The 20,299-nt window shown below is 48.9% G+C and overlaps 1 protein-coding gene across 1 annotated transcript; it reads right to left on the minus strand.

Moving 5' to 3' along the window:
• Window positions 1-14,225: 14,225 nt before the first annotated feature.
• LOC140582763 (uncharacterized) lies at window positions 14,226-19,635 on the minus strand. Its single transcript, XM_072707075.1, has 9 exons — window positions 19,529-19,635; window positions 19,253-19,370; window positions 19,075-19,108; window positions 18,780-18,996; window positions 18,577-18,696; window positions 18,335-18,495; window positions 18,040-18,243; window positions 17,695-17,908; window positions 14,226-14,372 (listed from the first exon to the last, which is right to left on the minus strand). Exons 3-9 carry the CDS (start codon window positions 19,098-19,100, stop codon window positions 14,226-14,228), a joined length of 1,089 nt encoding a protein of 362 aa, XP_072563176.1. The 5' UTR covers window positions 19,101-19,108; window positions 19,253-19,370; window positions 19,529-19,635.
• Window positions 19,636-20,299: the final 664 nt, after the last annotated feature.

Genomic DNA, 20,299 nt, shown 5'->3' on the forward strand with positions numbered 1-20,299 from the left:
TTACTGATGGTACCACATATTGTTCTAATCCGTACTGTTGTGACACAGACATGACATACAGTGACTACTAATATTAGCAGGATAGGCTCAATGTATAATGTTCCGAATATTTTGGTATATTGCTCGGCATTACTGGTTCTTTAATACATTTATTTGAGTCACTCTGTTTACGTGACCTGATGTTTACGTGAGATCTCAGCCTAATTGTTGCGTTGGCAGATTGTTGGGGGATGGGTAGCCCTGCATGTGCATCGCAGAGAAGTGCAAAACAGCAATCAAGGAAACAATAGCCCTTGGCTGGCAAGCCCAATCCAGGTATCTGTCCCCTCATGTCAGAAGCTGATGTTAACGGCTTGAGTAACTGACCTGCTTGATTCAAATGCTGATGACTCCCAGGCTGAGGAATTTGTAACTAAATAGTTGGATTAAAAATATTTGCATCATTGTAATTTGCTCACAACTACAGCTAACTTGCCTGTGTGGCCCTGTTCCCTGTCCCTTGTTTTCTTCTGCTTATCACTTACTTTTAGTTGAATTTCCAATTGTCATCTCCATTGTTTAGTGCTCAATGCCTTTGATAAATAACATCATATATATATATAATATGTCTAATATAAGTTTAATAACTTTATAATTTAATTTGTTAGGACAAGCTTAATACTAATTGTATATCAACTATATATATATATATATATATATATATATATATATATATATATATATATATATCATAATTAGCCCTTCTGATGTCTGTTACCCGTCATCTCAGATGTTGATGTTAACCGCTTCAGTAAGTGACCTGTGGGTCGCACTTAAAATACTGTAATACTTGGGGCAACGACAAGGTCTTAAACACATTGTCAAAAAAATAAAAAACAATTATACCTGGATGTTGCTAGAAGAGTGTCACTTTATTGCACATTTAAAGAGTTATATTTCACATAAAAACTGCATACAAGAAAATAGTACAGTGCAATCAGGATGTACTTGGGCCAATTGATTAGAAATTAAGAGCTTCCACTTCTGGTTGTGGATGAGCTCCTGGATGTGGCTAGAGTCCATGGCAGTGTCCACCGAACCCACTGGTCTCCAGTCCTTCAGAACGCTGGCCGCGCTGGGAACGTTACTTTTCCAGCCTTGGTTCCTGATCCAAGCGTCGACCCGGGACTCGGTGGGCTGCCGTCTGCCAAAGTGTGCTGTCAAGAACAAAGTAAATTGTTGTTAGTTAAGAAGTTAATGTCTGTGGCCACTGCACCTCCCGGGTACTGCCAGGTGGAAAACATATTTCGTCTTAAAATTGCACCTTCAATTGGCCCACAAGCAAAAGCAAAAGGTATCAATGAAGCTGCAAAGCCGAGACACTCATACTCACACTTGAAAGATCTCGCCGTCGCGGACACTGACTGCGTCCTCCGACTGCGTCCTCCGACTGCTCAGTCGCCGAGCTCTCCGGTCGCTGCACGGTTGTACCAGCCACCACAGGAACACTGCTGGTCTGCGCCGCTACTGCTGGGGAGGGGGTGTCAGGCACCACCATGTGGCAACGCTCCAGCTCCTGGATCATCCTTTCAGATAAATAAGTAAATAAAAAAACTCTTAGTAAATGTCATACTGAAGAAACAACGCGAGATGTGTAAAAAAGACTGAAGAGTTTTCCCACCAACCTGCTCATAGGATTAGCATCATCCATAATGTCTCGCAGGTGCCTGTAGCTGAACACCCTGCCCCACTGCAGAACTTCAAGCACATCCTGCTTTGCCTTCTCCACTACTTCTTGGATGGCTTCTTTCGAAGATCTCTTCATGCACACCCTAGTCAGATGCACCGAGAGGCTTGCCTGTGTCTTCTTGCACACGGGGCAGAGCAGGAAATGCCTGTTGGAAGTACTGCGGATAAATAGTTTTTAGTAATTAATAAAAGTTGCTTCGAAATATTGTTTTCGTTTTGCAGTGGATGCAATTTAAGTTTTAACAATAGTAGTCAGTTTAAGAGACTTAAGCACAGTGTCAGTAAACTACATACAAGGATGAACAAGTTTATCCACAGTTTCTACACATTCAAATGCAATAATAAATTGATCATAACTTACGCCTTGGAAGCCATTCTTTACGAGTTGTTTGACAAAAGACGAAATCTTGAGCAGAATCTGGAGCTCTTGTCTCGCTGGAAGCAGAGGTAGAGTAACTGTACATGCGGAGGTCTCCTCTTAATATACGATTCTGACCACGTCCCCTCCCCCCCTCGTAGCCCCGCCCACCCCAGCGTCATTCTGAGGGACACTTTGAAAGACAATTTGAAAAAATGTAACTTTTAAAAAGGATAAGAACTGAATTTATATTTCTAAATAAAGTGATAAATCGATAGTGCAGTTCTAAAACTTCTGCACGAATTCGCCACCACACCACAAATATATAGTGTATACTATAATATAATTTACCCAAACAACAGATCCCTTATGTTGCTTGCTCATATACATTTGATTTGTGTCTGCGTTTGCCATTTCAAAACCATGTTGTGACTCTTGGCTGACTTTAATATAAGCTATTGGAGCTGTAATAATTTCCGTTTTACAATACCTTGATTAATGGGGAAGATCGTAATTTAACATACATAGGATGATAATAAAGAATGTTTGCTTTCTTATGCGTCGGTCACGCTAAGCAACCGCAACACCCCGCATACCATCGGAAAGCTACAGCGATTCTGAGCAATTGTAGCGGAGAAATTTCGCCCCGCCTTGGTAGGGGAAAACTGGCGGTTATTCTACCCAGGAAGACTAAGTAATGAGAGGATCTGAGTCCCTCACCCCGAGTTCTTTTAGTCCCAGTATTTGCGTGTGCAAATATGTTTTACCCGTCCTGCTGCGGGAGGGTGTTGGAAGGCAGGTTCAGGGGACAAAAATGGACACGGTGGCACCCTGAAGTATATACGTTTTCGGCCGGGTACCGATATAATCTGCCGACAACCCTGCACTCCCAAAACCTAGCACGTCGGGTGCGACGCCCCTACCCCCGGGTAGTGTGGGGGCGGCAGGCAGGAGAGCTGACAGAGTGCGCGACAGGAAATATGTCTGCAAAACATTGAGCTGCTGCAAAAAGCATAGAACAGTCTCACACCTATAACCACGAAAGTTCTGCTTGCCCCTTATATGGAATCTTGTTCCGAGAAGTATGTCTGCACCTGTGAACAACAAAGATTCTGAGAACCCAGTAGATATGAGAGACTGCGTAATGGAAATATACCAGCTTGACTTTTATTCTTTTGCTTGTGTGCTACAATGTAACAAGGAAGTAACCCAGAATAATGCAAGTATATAAGACTGCGTAAAGCTTTACCACCCAGAACACGCTGAGCTGACACACTGGGGGTGTGTAGGCAGTCTGTTCCCGAGCCGGCTCGCATTAAAGCAATAAGAGGCATTAACAATAGAATACATAACTAAATAAAAGCATCATTTATAATCAAACTGAGAGTCTCCTTTGCGTGTTCCCTTCTCATCCGGACCCGGTGGAGCGGCGCACTCCAACAATTTGGGGGCTCGTCCGGGATGAGAAGGACACCATTATTCGGCTAAACTGGACGAGATTTGACTGGACACGGAAGGATATATGGGCCCAAATATAAAGGTAAGCAGAGCCTGTTTATCGAAATCTGTATATTGAACATACTAAACAAAGTATTCCGAAGTGTCCATTCAGTCTGTCCGTCAGAATTTACGGAGACGTAAAGTAAAGTATTCGAGACGCGGTCATAGACAGTCTTAGAAATAAAAGTGTTGATATCCTTGGTGTGGCAACCCCCTATTAGTCGACGGGCGGTAGGAACACTGGACGGGGTCCAGTGAGCTGGGTCAAAAGTCCCGGGGGTAGGATCCCCGAAAAGTTTAGGGTCTGGGACCCTGGTTTAAAGTCTGGACGGGGTCCAGTGAGTTGGGTCAAAAGTCCCGGGGGTAGGATCCCCGAAAAGTTTAGGGTCTGGGACCCTGGTTTAAAGTCTCAAAAGTACCAACCGGGTTGGGCTGTCGAACTTGATGAACAAAGAGACTTGGTAAGTCCAGACAGATTGTGTTGTCGGACTACAGTATAGAACATAGTCGAGTGAAAAACGGTGTAAGACTTACAGGTACAATACGTAAGGAAGGAAAATACAGGATTACCAGAAGGGTCAGAAAGAGTAAAATGGACGGTGAATTCGACAGAGAATTAGATGATGGAGGCTGGGGAAATAGCCCCAAACGTCCATGGAAAACTCTGTCAGATCAAATAAAAGTCATGGAGGTGACAATATCAAAAGAGGTAGATAAGAAGGGAAGAGAGAAGGCGGTGACAGAGGCCAGAGAAAGAATGATCGGAGTAATTAAATGTGCAGGTTACCATTTGGAAGACAGACGATCTTTAGGAGAATTGTTCTGGCGAAAAGAGAAAGAACACGGAAGTCAGGCAAAAGAGGCAGCGCGTCAGAAAAATGAAGCAGGGAGACTTAAGAAAGGTAAATGGGAAAAACAGGAGAAAAAACAGGAAGAAGACAGGAGAATATGGTGGAAATTGGCAGTGTTGTGGCAGGGAATAGATCATTTACACAGGGAACCGAGCAAAAAGAAAGGGTCGTCAGAAAACGAAACTAAAACGTGTCTGGACGCACCTCCCGCTTACTCTTCTGGGGGAACGGTGCCCACCGCCCCGGTGGCACCGGTCACACATATGTGTCCCCAATTTACCATAACGTCGGGAACTGTCTTGATAGAGTCAGACAGACGGGGACAGGGGCAAATGCATGATGTCTCCCGGAATGGAGAATCAGTAGTAAAGGGAAGAGATAATGAGCGAAGGTCAGGAAACGGACTCTGAGGGAGAGGAAGAGTGTCCAGCATCTACGCCGTTCGGGGCGAGAGTGAAAAGGGCTCAGTTAAAGAAACGTGGGGCCCGGATGTCAGGGAAAGAGAGACTATACCCGCTATTAAACAGGCAAGAAAGTTCCAGAGTGGAAGTAGCGGGGGCATTGACGGGGGTCTGGGAAACAGACCCCTCAGCAGACAGCCGCGAAGGGCTAGAGAGGGCCAGAGTCGACATAACAGGTACGCTGTCAGGGATATTGCAGGAAGACCCTCCTTTAAGAGACGATGACCTTGTGAGAGCATGTGAGGCAGAACTCCAGAGACTGCAGGATCAGATCGAACAAAAAGAACGGGCCAGTATAGGTAGGAGAGACACGCGTCAGGAAGGAGGGAGGAAACACCATATGACAACTAGATCTAGGACTCTGGAGGCCATGCAGCTCCCTCTCCTGCGGGAAGCAGGTCAGATGCACGATAGATACAGGCCATTCTCCATAGGGGATGTCCAGGCGCTTACGGATAAATTACCTCCACCCGCAGAGGGGGGACGACAATGGTTAGAGAAATTGGACCAGTTAACAACAGGACAGAACTTAGCCCTAGGAGACTTTCGTGCTGTGGCTGCCAGGTCCATGGGCAAACACACTCTCTTAGAAATAGAGGCAAGAGCAGGAGTTCTTAGGCGAGAGGATAACATAGAACTAACCAGAGTGATAATGAAATTGGGTGACGTCCTGCGCGAGATGTTCCCCGCTCCAAGTGGAGCGGTGGTCCCAAAATTTTTCTGGGACTCTAAATTGCACCCGAGAGAGTATTTGGATGACTGTAAGGAGGACTGGACCCGGCGGACGGGGTGCCATCCGGGACAAAAGGGATATCAGCGAGAGTGGTTCAGGCGTGCAGTTCTGGAGGGAGTTCCCGAGGGAGTGAGGAATGCAATGTTAGATAGTCCCGACCTCCCAGGGGCCGAGTCCCAGGTGTGGGACAGACACCTGGTCCACCACTTACAGAGAGCAAAGGAGGAAGTACATAAGGAGGAGAGTGAAGTGAAACAGTTACAGTCGCAGTTATTAAAACTGCAGGTGGGTGAGGCTAGGAAAAAGGCGACGGAGGAGAAAAAGAAGGGACAGAGTAAACAAATGGTGGCGGGGGTACAACCAGAGGGACCCCCATTACAACCTCCCGGCCCGTGGTATGGGCCCCCCACCTACCAACAAGGCGGGTGGGGCCAACAATGGGGTCGAGGCCGAGGGGCTTGGGGCCGGGGATACAGGGGCCGGGGCGGGAGAAGGGGTGCGTTGCAAGGTGGACAGCGGCCCGGAGCCTGTTACAGGTGTGGGGGAACAGGACACTGGTCCCGTGATTGTCTGGTTCCGGCGGGGACTGCAGGTCAGAACGGAAGTGTCCTTCCCGGAGGTCAGGGGCCGGCCGTGGCTCCACAGGTGATAGCACCACACGCACAGGCAGCCCCTACAGTACCGGGCGTGATCACTGCGGGGCAATTCCCTTTCCTGGCCAGTGATGACTGGGATGGGCCTAATCAGGCCTGACGGTGCCCACGGGTGGCCCAGGGAGCGGGGGAGGCAGACCCCATGCTCCCTCTCTTGGTCATGGACAAAGAACTGCCGTTCCTAGTGGACACCGGAGCCACGTATTCCACCCTGATCGTGGCCCCAGGACAACAGTTCCTGTCTACATCTACGGTGACCGTTGTGGGCTTCTCGGGGGAGAAACAGAACCTGCCAGTGACTAAGCCAGTCAAAGTGGTTGTGGGGAAACAGACATTACTCCATCCTTTTCTCGTGTCTCCCTCTGTACCTGTGAATTTGTTGGGGAGAGACATGCTGGTGAAGTTGGGAGCATCAATCCTGTGCAGTGCTGATGGACTGGTTGTCACCTTGCCTGGGGGCACACACATCCGCTGCAGTTCATGGACATGGGGCAAGGGACAGTGTCTGATGCGGCCCGTCCAGGGCCAGGCACTAGCTGACATTTACTGGGCCCTGATAGAACCCAGCCTGGCGGGCATAGTGGCAGCTTACTCCGCGTGGCGGCCCTGGATCTCGCTCCTAGAGCCCTATGTGCCCCCTCCCGACCCCCTCCATGTGACCCTTTTCTATGACAGGGAGGACACGGAGTGGTATGGAGACCTCTTCGCAGAGCAGCTGGAAGGCCGCCAGTGGCAAGTTGTCTCTGAAAATATATATGTGGGTACTGAAGGGGTCGCCTCAGCCACCAGGTTAACTGCAGAACAGCTTGCCTGGTACCGAATGGACCAGGAGGCCGTCCCTCACGTCTCCCTGGCCCTTCACCCTAAACATCAGGCTAAAGACTTAGGACCGATGGTGAAGAGAGCCAGGGGCGCCGGGGACTGGGTTCCAACCCAGGTCCCACACGTTTCCTTCTCACCCTCCTGCAGCACGTACTGCATTCAGGTTACTGCACAAGACACTGCTCTCCTCCAACACGAACAAATAACTAGGGATCACGGGCGTGAAAAGATGGACCATCCAGAGGCAGCGGCCCTGCTAGCTGCACTGCCCGAGTCCCTATGGTCCACTAGTCCCACGGACGTCGGCCTCATCGCCTGTACCCCGGTGCAGTTTCAGCTGCTCCCTGGGGAAGGCCCCCTGTGGATTAGACAATACCCTCACAAACTAGCGGCAGAGGAGGGGATAGCCGAGACAATAGAAGGCCTGCTGAGAGGAGGGGTGCTGGAGGCGTCCACGTCGCAGTGGAACACGCCCATCCTCCCGGTACAGAAAGCAGGCACAGGGAAGTACCGTATGGCACATGACCTGCGCGCCGTGAACGACCTCTTGCTCACTCCCACAGTTCCGGTCCCAAATCCTTATGTGGCCCTTACTAACCTGACCCCACGGCAGACATGGTTTACATGCATTGATCTGGCTAACGCTTTTTTCTGTCTGCCGCTCGCTGAAGAGTGCAGAGACATTTTCTCCTTTACGTACAGGGGCAGGCAACTGCGCTACACTCGTCTGCCGCAGGGGTTGGCTCTCTCTCCGGGTGTCTTCAATCAGGTGTTGAGACGAGCGCTGGAGGGCTGCCCCCTCCCGGAAGGCGTCACCCTGGTACAGTACGTAGATGACCTCCTCATCGCGGCACCGTCCGCGGAAGCGGCTCTGCAGGGGACGAGAGCTGTGTTGCTCCAGTTGTCAGACAGAGGATTTAAGGTCAGTAAGGACAAGTTGCAGGTCGCACGGACAATTGTCTCATTTCTAGGTCGAGTGTTGTCCAGCACAGGGACAGGTCTCTCTCCAGCCCATCGGTCCAGTATTCTACAGCACCCACAGCCCACCACAGTGAAGGACATGCTGTCCTTCCTAGGACTTACAGGGTACAGCCGCACATATATACCTGACTACACGGGGCTCACACAGCCCCTCCGACGCCTGGTCCGGGAACACGGCCTTCGCCGTCTTGGGGCTCTCCTCAACTGGGACCAGGCTGCGGAAGAAGCTTTCATTACCCTGAAACAACGCCTCGCCCAGGCAACGGACCTAGCCTTGCCAGACTATTCCCTCCCATTCTACCTTGATGTTTCTGAAACAGGAGAGCTCGTCAATGCCATCCTGTTTCAGAAAAAAGGGGGAGAGAGGAGAGTACTGATGTACCTGAGCATAAAACTCGACACCACAGAAAAGAGACACCCCGCATGCACAAGACACGCAGCAGGAATTGCGAAAATCATTCAAAAAACAGCACACATAGTGATGGAACATGCACTTCATGTCCTAACCTCACACAGTGTGGTGGCTTACGTGAACTCACAGACCTTCACCATGACATCGCTCAGACAGCAGAGGCTCAGTAGACTATTGGAAGCACCAAATTTACACTTCTCCCATGAAGGAATTAACATGGCAGACCGAATGGGAGGGGGAGAACCTCATGAGTGCGAACGGAGGGTACAGAAGGAGGAAAAAGTCAGAGGAGATTTGGAAGCAGAAAAGATAGAGGGAACAGAGGAATGGTTCACAGACGGTTGTTGTTTCAGGACAGAGACAGGAAGTTTGCAAGCAGGATATGCGGTAGTAGCAAGACAAGATCAGACATATGTCACCTTAAAAGCCGAAAAGCTAACAGGGGCGCAGTCTGCTCAGAGAGCAGAGGTGGTGGCAGTAATTGAAGCTTTGAAACTAGCAGAGGGAAAGGAAGTTACCATTTACTCAGACTCAGCCTACGCAGTAGGAGCGGTGCACGTAGAACTGAGCCAGTGGCTGAGAGCAGGGTTTTTGACAGCAGGAAACAAACCAATCAAGCATGAAACGGAAATGAGAGAACTTGCAGAAGCACTGCTGCTGCCTGCTCGAGTGGCAGTGGTGAAGTGCAAGGGTCACGAGGGTACGGGGACAGCGATCGCCTGAGGTAATCAAGTAGCAGATGCGGAAGCAAAGCGAGTTACAGGATATACAGTGGCCAAACAACTGGTTACGGTGGAAGAAGAGGTTCAGCCGGGACTCCGACTGAACTTGGAGAGAGTGAAAGGTGAACAAAAGAAAGCTTCCCCAGAGGAACTGACAATGTGGAAGGAAAGAGGGGGACAGCAGACAGACGGTGTGTGGCAGAACAAAGAGGGAAAGCTAGCACTCCCAAGCAACCTCCGCCAGGCAGTGTTGGAGGAGGCCCACGGGATGGGGCATGCTGGAGTGAGACAGATGTTGAGTAATTTGGCAGGCTGGTGGCACCCATTCATGAAAGACATGGTAAGAGAGTATGTGAAAAATTGTGCCATTTGCGTGATGTACAACCCGCATCCCACAGTCAAACCGGGACAGGGACAATTTCCCAGGTGTGTCAAATCAGGGGAAGAGATAGTCATAGACTACACAGACATGGTGATGGCAGTGAGAGGGTTGAAGTACGTGCTAATGTGCGTGGACGCGTTCTCTGGGTGGCCAGAAGCATGGCCCACCAGAAAGGAGGATGGGGCCTCCGTGGTGAAATTTCTGATCAATCAGTACATACCACGGCACGGATTCCCCAACAGAATCCGGTCGGATAACGGGTCGCACTTTAAAAATGAGGACCTGAGGCGGGTAGAGAAGGCACTGGGGTTAAAACACGCGTTCGGAACGGTATATCACCCACAGTCCCAGGGGAAGGTGGAGCGAATGAACCAAACTATCAAACAGAAATTGGCTAAAATCTGTGCACAGACCAAAATGAATTGGGTCGACGCTTTGCCACTGGCATTGATGTCTGCAAGGTGTTCTGTGAATCGGGGGACTGGTTTCACACCATATGAGCTGCAGACAGGCAGACAGTTTCCGGGCCCGCCGAGAGAGCTGGCCTGGAACCCTGATGAGAAAAGGGGGCCGGGATACAGAGCATACTATGATGGGTTGCAAGTTATCGTTTCAGATTTCTCCCGACAAGTCCAGGCAGCTGCACCAGAGACAGCCGCGGCCAAACCACACACTGGCGAGTGGGTTCTACTGAAAGTCATCAAACGGAAGTGGTCCGAGCCCAGGTGGACCGGCCCCTTCCAGGTCATCGAGAGGACGTCCCACGCCGTGCGGCTGAAAGGAAAAGGAGACACGTGGTTCCATTGGAGCCAGTGCGCCGCGGCTCAGGAGCCAGGACGAACCGTGGGGGAGATCCAGGAGAACCTCACGAACGGAGAAGAACCGCCTGATTCAGAGGAACCAGGCTCAACTCAGGTCACACAAGGGGCAGAATACTCCCCGACCTGAAAAACCGGCAGGGTAGTCTACCCCTGGCCGGTTGAAGAATCAGCAGTCCCCAGCAGCGCAGATCACGATGGGAGGACGGCAGATGAAAAGGGGGACTCTGGGGGGAATGTTATATAGCATATTTAGAACGCTTGTAGTTATATGTGTATGGCTTTCCATGGTCCAAACATGGGGCCCCCGTAAATCATGTGAGGAAAGGTGGGGGATTCTGACGTTGCGGTATATCAAAGGCACCAGTGCCACATTTCTGTTCGATCTCTGTGACGTGATCGATTGCGGAGGCCACAACGCCTCGTATCAAGGGTACAACGTCTGGCTCTGCGTTGAGGCTGAATTCAACAAAGCCTGTAACGGGCGCCAATACCCCGGAACACCGACGTGTGGTTGGCACATGGTGGCTAAGTATACCGGGGCGTGGCAGCCGCACGGCCCAGTCTGGGGGGATAATGAGTGGGGGAGGCCCTGGAAGGAGTGGTGGCGCAACGTCACCTTCTCCCGAGAAGGCCACACAGGGGCATTAGGTTGGAATCCACTGGCCCTGTCTTTGGGGCGGTACCTCTCAGGCCCTGATAGGATGCCTTCCCTCTACTTAAGACTGGGAGCGGAGGTTTCCGGGAAAGATCCATGGGGAGTGATCAGGATTGATTTTGTGGATCCTCCCAGAACGGCCGACAGACCTTCTGGGTATCCCGTAAAGGGCCCAGGTCAAACCACAAACGACACCCGAGTAGTGCAGGTAGACTACACCACGTTAAATCCCCTAGACATTTTAGAACTAGCCACAGGATATAAGGACAGTAATCTCTGGTTGAATTGGATGGCCGAGACAGCCCGCGAACAGAATATGGAAGGGTGTGTAGCCTGCGCTTCAGCTCGTCCCCAACTTCTCACAGAGCCAGCCCCAATATTCCCTTTAGACAAGTGGGGGTACGGCTGCATGCTCGGTCTCACCCGGGAGGTCAGCCCTCCTAACTGTACCACTCTGGCGTCTATTTACCCTCCCATAGAAAATAGGACAAAACCAGGACCATTCACCCCTCACAAAGGGGAAGGCAACTACACCTGTTACAACTTCACTGGCGGTATTGAGGTGGGGGACATACCGGTGGACTGGTGTGGTTCCATCTTCAGTAATGGGACGGCTGGTCACGTAATCGGCCACTGGGCCAGAGCAGGGCTCTATTATTACTGCGGCCAGCAAAGCCTTCGAACAAGGCTCCCACGGGAGGCAAGGGGTCTCTGTGCCCTGGTGCGCCTGGGGGCGCCGCTGATGTTAATAGGAGAACGGGTGGTCCGACCCAGGGCCAGTACCACCTCACCAAGCGCTCTGACCAGGCGGCGTAGGAGACACGTCCTGCGGAAGCGAGACCTTCCGTCTTTTGATCCCACAGTGAATTCCCCCACCTACATAGACGCCATAGGAGTGCCCAGGGGTGTTCCCGATGAATTCAAATTGGCAAACCAGGTAGCAGGGGGGTTTGAGAATATTCCCATACTGTCAGCACTTTTTCCGATCACCCCCAATAAAAACGTGGACCGAATCAATTACGTCCACTATAACGTGTTACGTTTATCTAACCTTACCAGAGACGCGATAGAGGGCCTTGCAGAACAGCTGGGGCCTACCTCCTTGATGGCCGTTCAAAACCGATTGGCACTAGATATGTTACTGGCCGAGAAAGGAGGTGTTTGCGCTATGTTTGGAGATGTTTGTTGTACCTACATTCCCAACAATACTGCCCCTGACGGGTCCGTCACCAAAGCTTTAGAGGGGCTGCGAACACTCTCAAAAACCATGCACGAGCAGTCTGGGATTCACAATGTCTGGGATGATTGGCTGACCTCCATGTTTGGACAGTGGAAAGATGTGGTGGCTTCGCTTCTCATATCTATGGCTACATTTGCTGCAATATTAGTCACTTGCGGGTGCTGCTGCATCCCCTGCCTACGTGCTCTGTCAGTCCGCCTGATCTCCTCCGCCATAGAGAAGCGTGAACCCCCAGGATTTCACATGATGCCCCTCCTCGGCTTCGGGCCCGACGAGGACCAGGACGAGACGGTGTTCCAAAAGTGATCTCCTAGCGGAGATCAAAAGGGGGATACCCAAAAATCCTGTAGTCCTAGGGTGATCTCTGGTCAGAGATCAAAAGGGGGAATTGTGGGGGTGGCAGGCAGGAGAGCTGACAGAGTGCGCAACAGGAAATATGTCTGCAAAACATTGAGCTGCTGCAAAAAGCATAGAACAGTCTCACACCTATAACCACGAATGTTCTGCTTGCCCCTTATATGGAATCTTGTTCCGAGAAGTATGTCTGCACCTGTGAACAACAAAGATTCTGAGAACCCAGTAGATATGAGAGACTGCGTAATGGAAATATACCAGCTTGACTTTTATTCTTTTGCTTGTGTGCTACAATGTAACAAGGAAGTAACCCAGAATAATGCAAGTATATAAGACTGCGTAAAGCTTTACCACCCAGAACACGCTGAGCTGACACACTGGGGGTGTGTAGGCAGTCTGTTCCCGAGCCGGCTCGCATTAAAGCAATAAGAGGCATTAACAATAGAATGCATTACTAAATAAAAGCATCATTTATAATCAAACTGAGAGTCTCCTTTGCGTGTTCCCTTCTCATCCGGACCCGGTGGAGCGGCGTACTCCAACATTTACAATACCTTGATTAATGTGGAAGATCGTAATTTAACATACATAGGATGATAATAAAGAATGTTTGCTTTCTTATGCGTCGGTCACGCTAAGCAACCGCAACGCCCCGCATACCATCGGAAAGCTACAGCGATTCTGAGCAATTGTAGCGGAGAAATTTCGCCCCGCCTTGGTAGGGGAAAACTGGCGGTTATTCTACCCAGGGAGACTAAGTAATGAGAGGATCTGAGTCCCTCACCCCGAGTTCTTTTAGTCCCAGTATTTGCGTGTGCAAATATGTTTTACCCGTCCTGCTGCGGGAGGGTGTTGGAAGGCAGGTTCAGGGGACAAAAATGGACACGGTGGCACCCTGAAGTATATACGTTTTCGGCCGGGTACCGATATAATCTGCCGACAACCCTGCACTCCCAAAACCTAGCACGTCGGGTGCGACGCCCCTACCCCCGGGTAGTTACACAATGTTTGAACGCATAAACCACCCTAAACACAAACGAGTGATTTATTGCAAACGGAAAGGTCGCTTCTCTTTCCGCTGTCCTCCAACCTTAAACAGCAAGCTATAAAACGGACGGCATGAAAGAAAATACTTCAGGCCACAGAGCTGAATTAGGCCCCGATGACGCAGAGGAAATTGAATAATTCAAACCTCCCCCTTTTTTAGCAATTCACCAATTTGTCCCGTTGTCATCAATAACAGAAAAAGACAGATTTAACTCAAAACGGAAAAAAAAGAAAGAAAACATCTCAGGGTTACACAGCAAAGCATAGCACAATACCAATCGTCATTCACCTATTCAAAATACAGCGCGTGAATGACATTAAACAAACACTTCGACTGCGTTTAATTACATCCAACACACACTTATGCATACAATTGTCCAGATCTGCAACTTTGCCGAGACCTTCACCCGATTGAGGAGAGTGAAGAAAAGGAGCAGGTTTACCAGTCAACGACGGAATGGGTCGAGATGAGTTGTAGGGGGAGGCCTCTGTATGGCAGGGTCACTCACTCGCGCTGCATCCGAGGTCGAAATCGCCCGAGTATACGCCCGTGTAACACAGCTCCGGGGCCCTGGATCTCAAAACCGGCGCGCGCTGCCTCCACTTCAGCACCGCTAATCCGGGTGCCCTCCTCCACGATATTCCCCAGCTCCTTCAGTTCCACCGGATGCCAGGACACGACTTAGACTCCCGAAGATGCCACTCGTCATACCCGCTGTCGTCGACACCACTCAAACAGCCCCTCCGCGTCTCTGTCTTCCGCTGCAGACCGAGATGGCGTCCGGCGTATGCACACCAGGCTGCCCGCCACGCTCTCCGCTTGGGATGGCGCAGCCCCAATAATCCCTAACTCCAACACAAACAAAAAAAAACAACAGACTTTCGTCCTGCCAAAACGAAGCCGGGCTCCAACTATACTAGCCGCGATTCCTTGTAAAAAGTAAAAAAAAAAAAAAAAAAACTTCACGCGACTGTGCTTCCACTTCGCCCAACCGACCTTATTTTACCGCTCCCCTCACCACCAGAGACCCGCCCAGCAACGCTACTCATTAGATAGGCTAAGGCATAACCGCATGATCCAGCGAGCCCAGAGACTAGCAGGGAAACTTTAAAATAAAAACTACGGATCTTTATATCCGCTACACAATATTGGCAGTATGATCCAATTTCGATTTCGCCGTATTTACCCTGAAATTTCTGCACGAATTCGCCACCACACCACATATATATAGTATACTACAATATAATTTACCCAAACAACAGATCCCTTATGTTGCTTGCTCATATACATTTAATTTCTGTCTGTCTTTGCCATTTCAAAACCATGTTGTGACTCTTGGGTGACTTTAATATAAGCTATTGGAGCTGTAATAATTTACGTTTTACACTCTCTTGATTAATGTGGAAGATCGTAATTTAAAATACATAGGATGATAATAAAGAATGTTTGCTTTCTTATTTGTCGGTCGCGGTAAGCAACTGCAACGCCCCGCATACCCATCGGACAGCTACAGCGATTCTGAGCAATATTGCCAGTATGATCCAATTTCGATTTCGCCGTTTTGACCCTGAAATTTCTGCCTGAAAGCACTCGCTCACTAATTGGAGCGAGCCAGCCTTAAAGGGCCCAGATCGCATTACTGATGGTACCACATATTGTTCTAATCCGTACTGTTGTGACACAGACATGACATACAGTGACTACTAATATTAGCAGGATAGGCTCAATGTATAATGTTCCGAATATTTTGGTATATTGCTCGGCATTACTGGTTCTTTAATACATTTATTTGAGTCACTCTGTTTACGTGACCTGATGTTTACGTGATCTCAGCCTAATTGTTACGTTGGCAGATTGTTGGGGGATGGGTAGCCCTGCATGTGCATCGCAGAGAAGTGCAAAACAGCAATCAAGGAAACAATAGCCCTAGGCTGGCAAGCCCAATCCAGGTATTTGTCCCCTCATGTCAGAAGCTGATGTTAACGGATTGAGTAACTGACCTGCTTGATTCAAATGCTGATGACTCCCAGGCTGAGGAATTTGTAACTAAATAGTTGGATTAAAAATATTTGCATCATTGTAATTTGCTCACAACTACAGCTAACTTGCCTGTGTGGCCTGTTCCCTGTTTTCTTCTGCTTATCACTTACTTTTAGTTGAATTTCCAATTGTCATCTCCATTGTTTAGTGCTCAATGTCTTTGATAAATAACATCATATATATAATATGTCTAATATAAGTTTAATAACTTTATAATTTAATTTAAGTTAGGACAAGCTTAATACTAATTGTATATCAACTATATATATCATAATTAGCCCTTCTGATGTCTGTTACCCGTCATCTCAGATGTTGATGTTAACCGCTTCAGTAAGTAACCTGTGGGTCGCACTGGTAAAATAGTTGAGGTTATTTTTCCTTAAACGGTCATCATGTTTTTATGCTCCACAAATACTGTAGGTTGTCAGCTTTATTTGCCTGTGTACATTTTATATTGTCTGTCATTGCTTTGACCTCTGTGATTTTGCTAAGGTTATCCTGCTAATTCCCTTGCAAACTGTAAAATAAAAGCGTGATTATTTGAGTAGACGAGCTGTGTGTTTCACTTTGTCACGTGCTTTGGTGTATTTGCGGTGTATTACAGGTCAGTGTGCCATGCATCAGATAGGTAGTGGCCCAGTCTATAATGCTCCAAATATTTTGAAGGGTTACTCTAAAACTGCTGGGGCTATAGACATGTGTCTGGTCTCTGTGTGGACCACAAATGTTGTGCTTTAATTTGATGCTTAATTTGGCTTTATAGCCTGAGGTAGGAGCTCAAACAGACCTCATTCTAGGCATCCGTACAGATTGTCAGGCCCTTCCGAAGTCTGTTACCCCTCATCTCAGATGTTGATGTTAATCGCTTGAGTAAGTGACCTGTGGGTCGCACTTAAACTACTGTAATACTTGGGGCAACGACAAGGTCTTAAACTTTATACATTGTCAAAAAAAAAAACAAAATAGTTATACTAGAAAAGTGTCACTTTGTTTCACATTTAAAGAGTTATTTCACATAAAAACTGCATACAAGAAAATAGTACAGTGCAATCAGGATGTACTTGGGCCAATTGATTAGAAATTAAGAGCTTTAAATTTGATGAATGAATAATCTGCCCGACCTTGCATGGTGGAATAATCTACCCACATCACTTTTGGGAAGAGTAGCAAACAATCAAAATGATGATCTTGCCAAAAATTAACTACATGTTCTCAATGGTTCTCAGTCCCTCTCCCCTGAACGATTTCCTCTGCACCCCATAATCGAACAACAGTTCCTCCCCAACATTAATCCTGTTCAGGGCCAAAAGCAAAATAACATCCTGTCCCCCGACGGCTGGGCTGTACAGTCTTGGCCGGAGGTTGGCCTTCTTATGGGAATGATTAATCAGCCGGCCAAAAGGCTGTATGCCCGGGTGACAGGCACACTCAGACTTATGGCTGTTCCGGAAGAAGAACATGTAGCCAGATTCTTCTTCCTTCGTCGATGAGTGAATCCGCTGGCCCTCAGTGGCTGTGACTACCGGCCCGTGGTAGTCACACACCACCACACCAGCCTGGAACTGCCGGGTGGCGCAGACTCCCTTCCCCTTCCCCGCAATGTCCATCACCACAAGTCCCTTCCACTTCTGGTTGTGGATGAGCTCCTGGATGTGGCTAGAGTCCACGGCAGTGTCCACCGAACCCACTGGTCTCCAGTCCTTCAGAACGCTGGCCGCGCTGGGAACGTTACTTTTCCAGCCTTGGTTCCTGATCCAAGCGTCGACCCGGGACTCGGTGGGCTGCCATCTGCCAAAGTGTGCTGTCAAGAACAAAGTAAATTGTTGTTAGTTAAGAAGCCTATGTAGATAGGACCGTTTCACAGTAAAAAATGTCATTAGTGCTACAAACAATACTCACACAAGACATGCCGTACGCGCATCCTCATCTGGGCCTTCAGCCAGCGATCATAGAGCTGCCGCTGAAACCGGCCCGACGTCTGCGAGCGTGCTGTCTTGTCTGGGATGTCGCCATCCAGGGTCACGGGGTGGGTCCGAAGGAGCTGATCGAACGCTGCCTGGACATCCATCTGTTGGTTGGATGCCAGGGCAGCATCCCGTGCGGCACCACGGGCAGAACAGCTGGGTCCTTCCTCTGCGGAGTCAGCGCTGAGATAAATATAAAAATAAAAAAAATTAAAAAAAACCCACAAACGTTTAAGGTTAGTGTTCAGTGGTGAGGGCTTTGGTTGTGTGTCTTGATGTTGGTAAGTGTGTTGACAAACAGAAAACATGCCTACCTTGAGTCACCTGCCAGCTTCTTCAGCAGCTTACTGGCCAGCACCACATTCCGCGACTGCTTCATCCGGTAGTGCTCGTCAGCCGTCGCAGTGGAATGAGTGAGGTAATCGGCCACCAAGGACTTCTCTTGGTCCGTCAAGTCCTTGGTGGCCGTCTCAAAGATGCGCCGGGCCGTCTGGTAGGTGACTGGATCCAGCTTGTATCTAAAATACAAAAATACATTTATTAATACGTCTCACACAACACGTATGTAGAACATATTATAGGGGGAATTAATCATGACGATCAGCTCACTTTTGGTGCAGCCGGTTGAGGTCATTCGAAGCGTTGAACGCCGGCCTGCCTGCGGTGGAGACGAAGAACCGTTTGTCTCCTCCCAGGTCATCCAGTGTCGTCCGGCTCCTCTTGGAGCTCAGGAGCTGTGGCCGTACCTGGGTGAAGTAGATGTCGAACCACTGTTGGCAGAGGAAAACAGATTAAATCGCTGCTCTTGAAATAAACTATGAAATAAATCTTATCAAACTTGATATACTTACCGTCTCCTCCTCAGAGGACAATGCAAACGTGGCCGCTTGCTGCGCCGACGTCTTGTGTTCCTTCACCACAATCACCGTATGGTCGGCCTCGGACGTGCTCCTGGTCATCCACTCCTGGACCTACACAATACAATGATGTCCCACTGATAAATAAGAGTATCGGCAAAAAGGAAAAGTGAAGACAAAAAGAATACAACACTTACGGTCATGTGCTCCACCACGCCTGGTGGCTGGAGATGCTTCAGAATCACCGTGGCCTCCAGGTAGTAGAGGACAAGGCAGCACTCTGCACACTCCAGGGGCATCTCCTCCGGATACACCTTGCCAAGGACTGCCAAGAAGTCGTTCTTGGCAGCCCTCAGCACGGCCCAGCAGTCCTCTGGACTCTTCTCTGGGCTCATCCCCGTGAGAATGACATGACTATGTGGGTGGGAGAAGAAAATTCAATTACTGTCAATCCTAATCAATACAGTACACATTTTAATAAAATGTGCTCACAATGTAAAATGGCTCTGCTTCTCCATGCAGTGCACTCCAGGAGCAGTGAGGGAGATAAAAATAAAAACATTATGAGTGTGTTAAACACAGTAGAGGAGATGTATAATCAAATCATAATATGGAATTTAACGGGTGTTGACAGTTGAACTTACCTCCTTTGCGTCATCTCCTTACTCACCAACTTTGCAGAGCTCTGCTGGAGTGAGCCCAGGTACTCCACGAAGAACATTGCCTCATTCCACAAGGCAATGTTGTCACGCCGGAGGTCGGTGGCCACGGTGTGGTACTTGAGGAATCTGTCAGAGGAAGGACATGTATGTAAGTATCCATATGTACATAAACTTGTACATGCCACCATGACAATAGTGGGAGGACTGAACTTCCTTGAAGAAAACAGATACGACAATACAACACAAACCTACAATATACTGTTAAAAATCTACATGCTACCAACCTCTTCAGGCTCTTCATGTAGTTGACCTGAGTCTGCCTGGAGAGACCAGCCTCAGTCAGCTCCCGAAAGAAGAGCTTCGTCCTCTCCCTCTCCCTCAGAAATTCAAGGGATGGCTCTTCAGGGTTCACAAAAAACATGAACCTGCTGACGTTTTCCACCTGGAAAATAAAATCGGCATTACTTAATGAATATATTGCGTAGATATAAAGCTCCAAAAAATAATAGAGTGAACTTTTATGGGAGACCTCACCGTCTGCTTGAAATTCTCAATCAGGAGATCCTTCTCCAAGTATGCGGCGAAGCCCTTCAGGAGGGGATGGTCCAGAGAATGTTTCCGGTGCAGTCCCTTCTCCTGCATCATGTGCCTGGAGGTCTGTGGCCACTGCACCTCCCGGGTACTGCCATGTGGAAAACATATTTCGTCTTAAAATTGCACCTTCAATTGGCTCACAAGCAAAAGCAAAAGGTATCAATGAAGCTGCAAATCCGAGACACTCATACTCACACTTGAAAGATCTCGCCGTTGCTGACACTGACTGCGTCCTCCGACTGCTCAGTCGCCGAGCTCTCCGGTCGCTGCACGGTTGTACCAGCCATCACAGGAACACTGCTGGTCTGCGCCGCTACTGCTGGGGAGGGGGTGTCAGGCACCACCATGTGGCGACGCTCCAGCTCCTGGATCATCCTTTCAGATAAATAAGTAAATAAAAAAAACTGTTAGTAAATGTCATACTGAAGAAACGAAGCGAGATGTGTAAAAAAGACTGAAGA

Source organism: Paramormyrops kingsleyae, chromosome 25, assembly GCF_048594095.1.
Source record: "Paramormyrops kingsleyae isolate MSU_618 chromosome 25, PKINGS_0.4, whole genome shotgun sequence".
NCBI classification, from domain to species: Eukaryota; Metazoa; Chordata; class Actinopteri; order Osteoglossiformes; family Mormyridae; genus Paramormyrops; species Paramormyrops kingsleyae.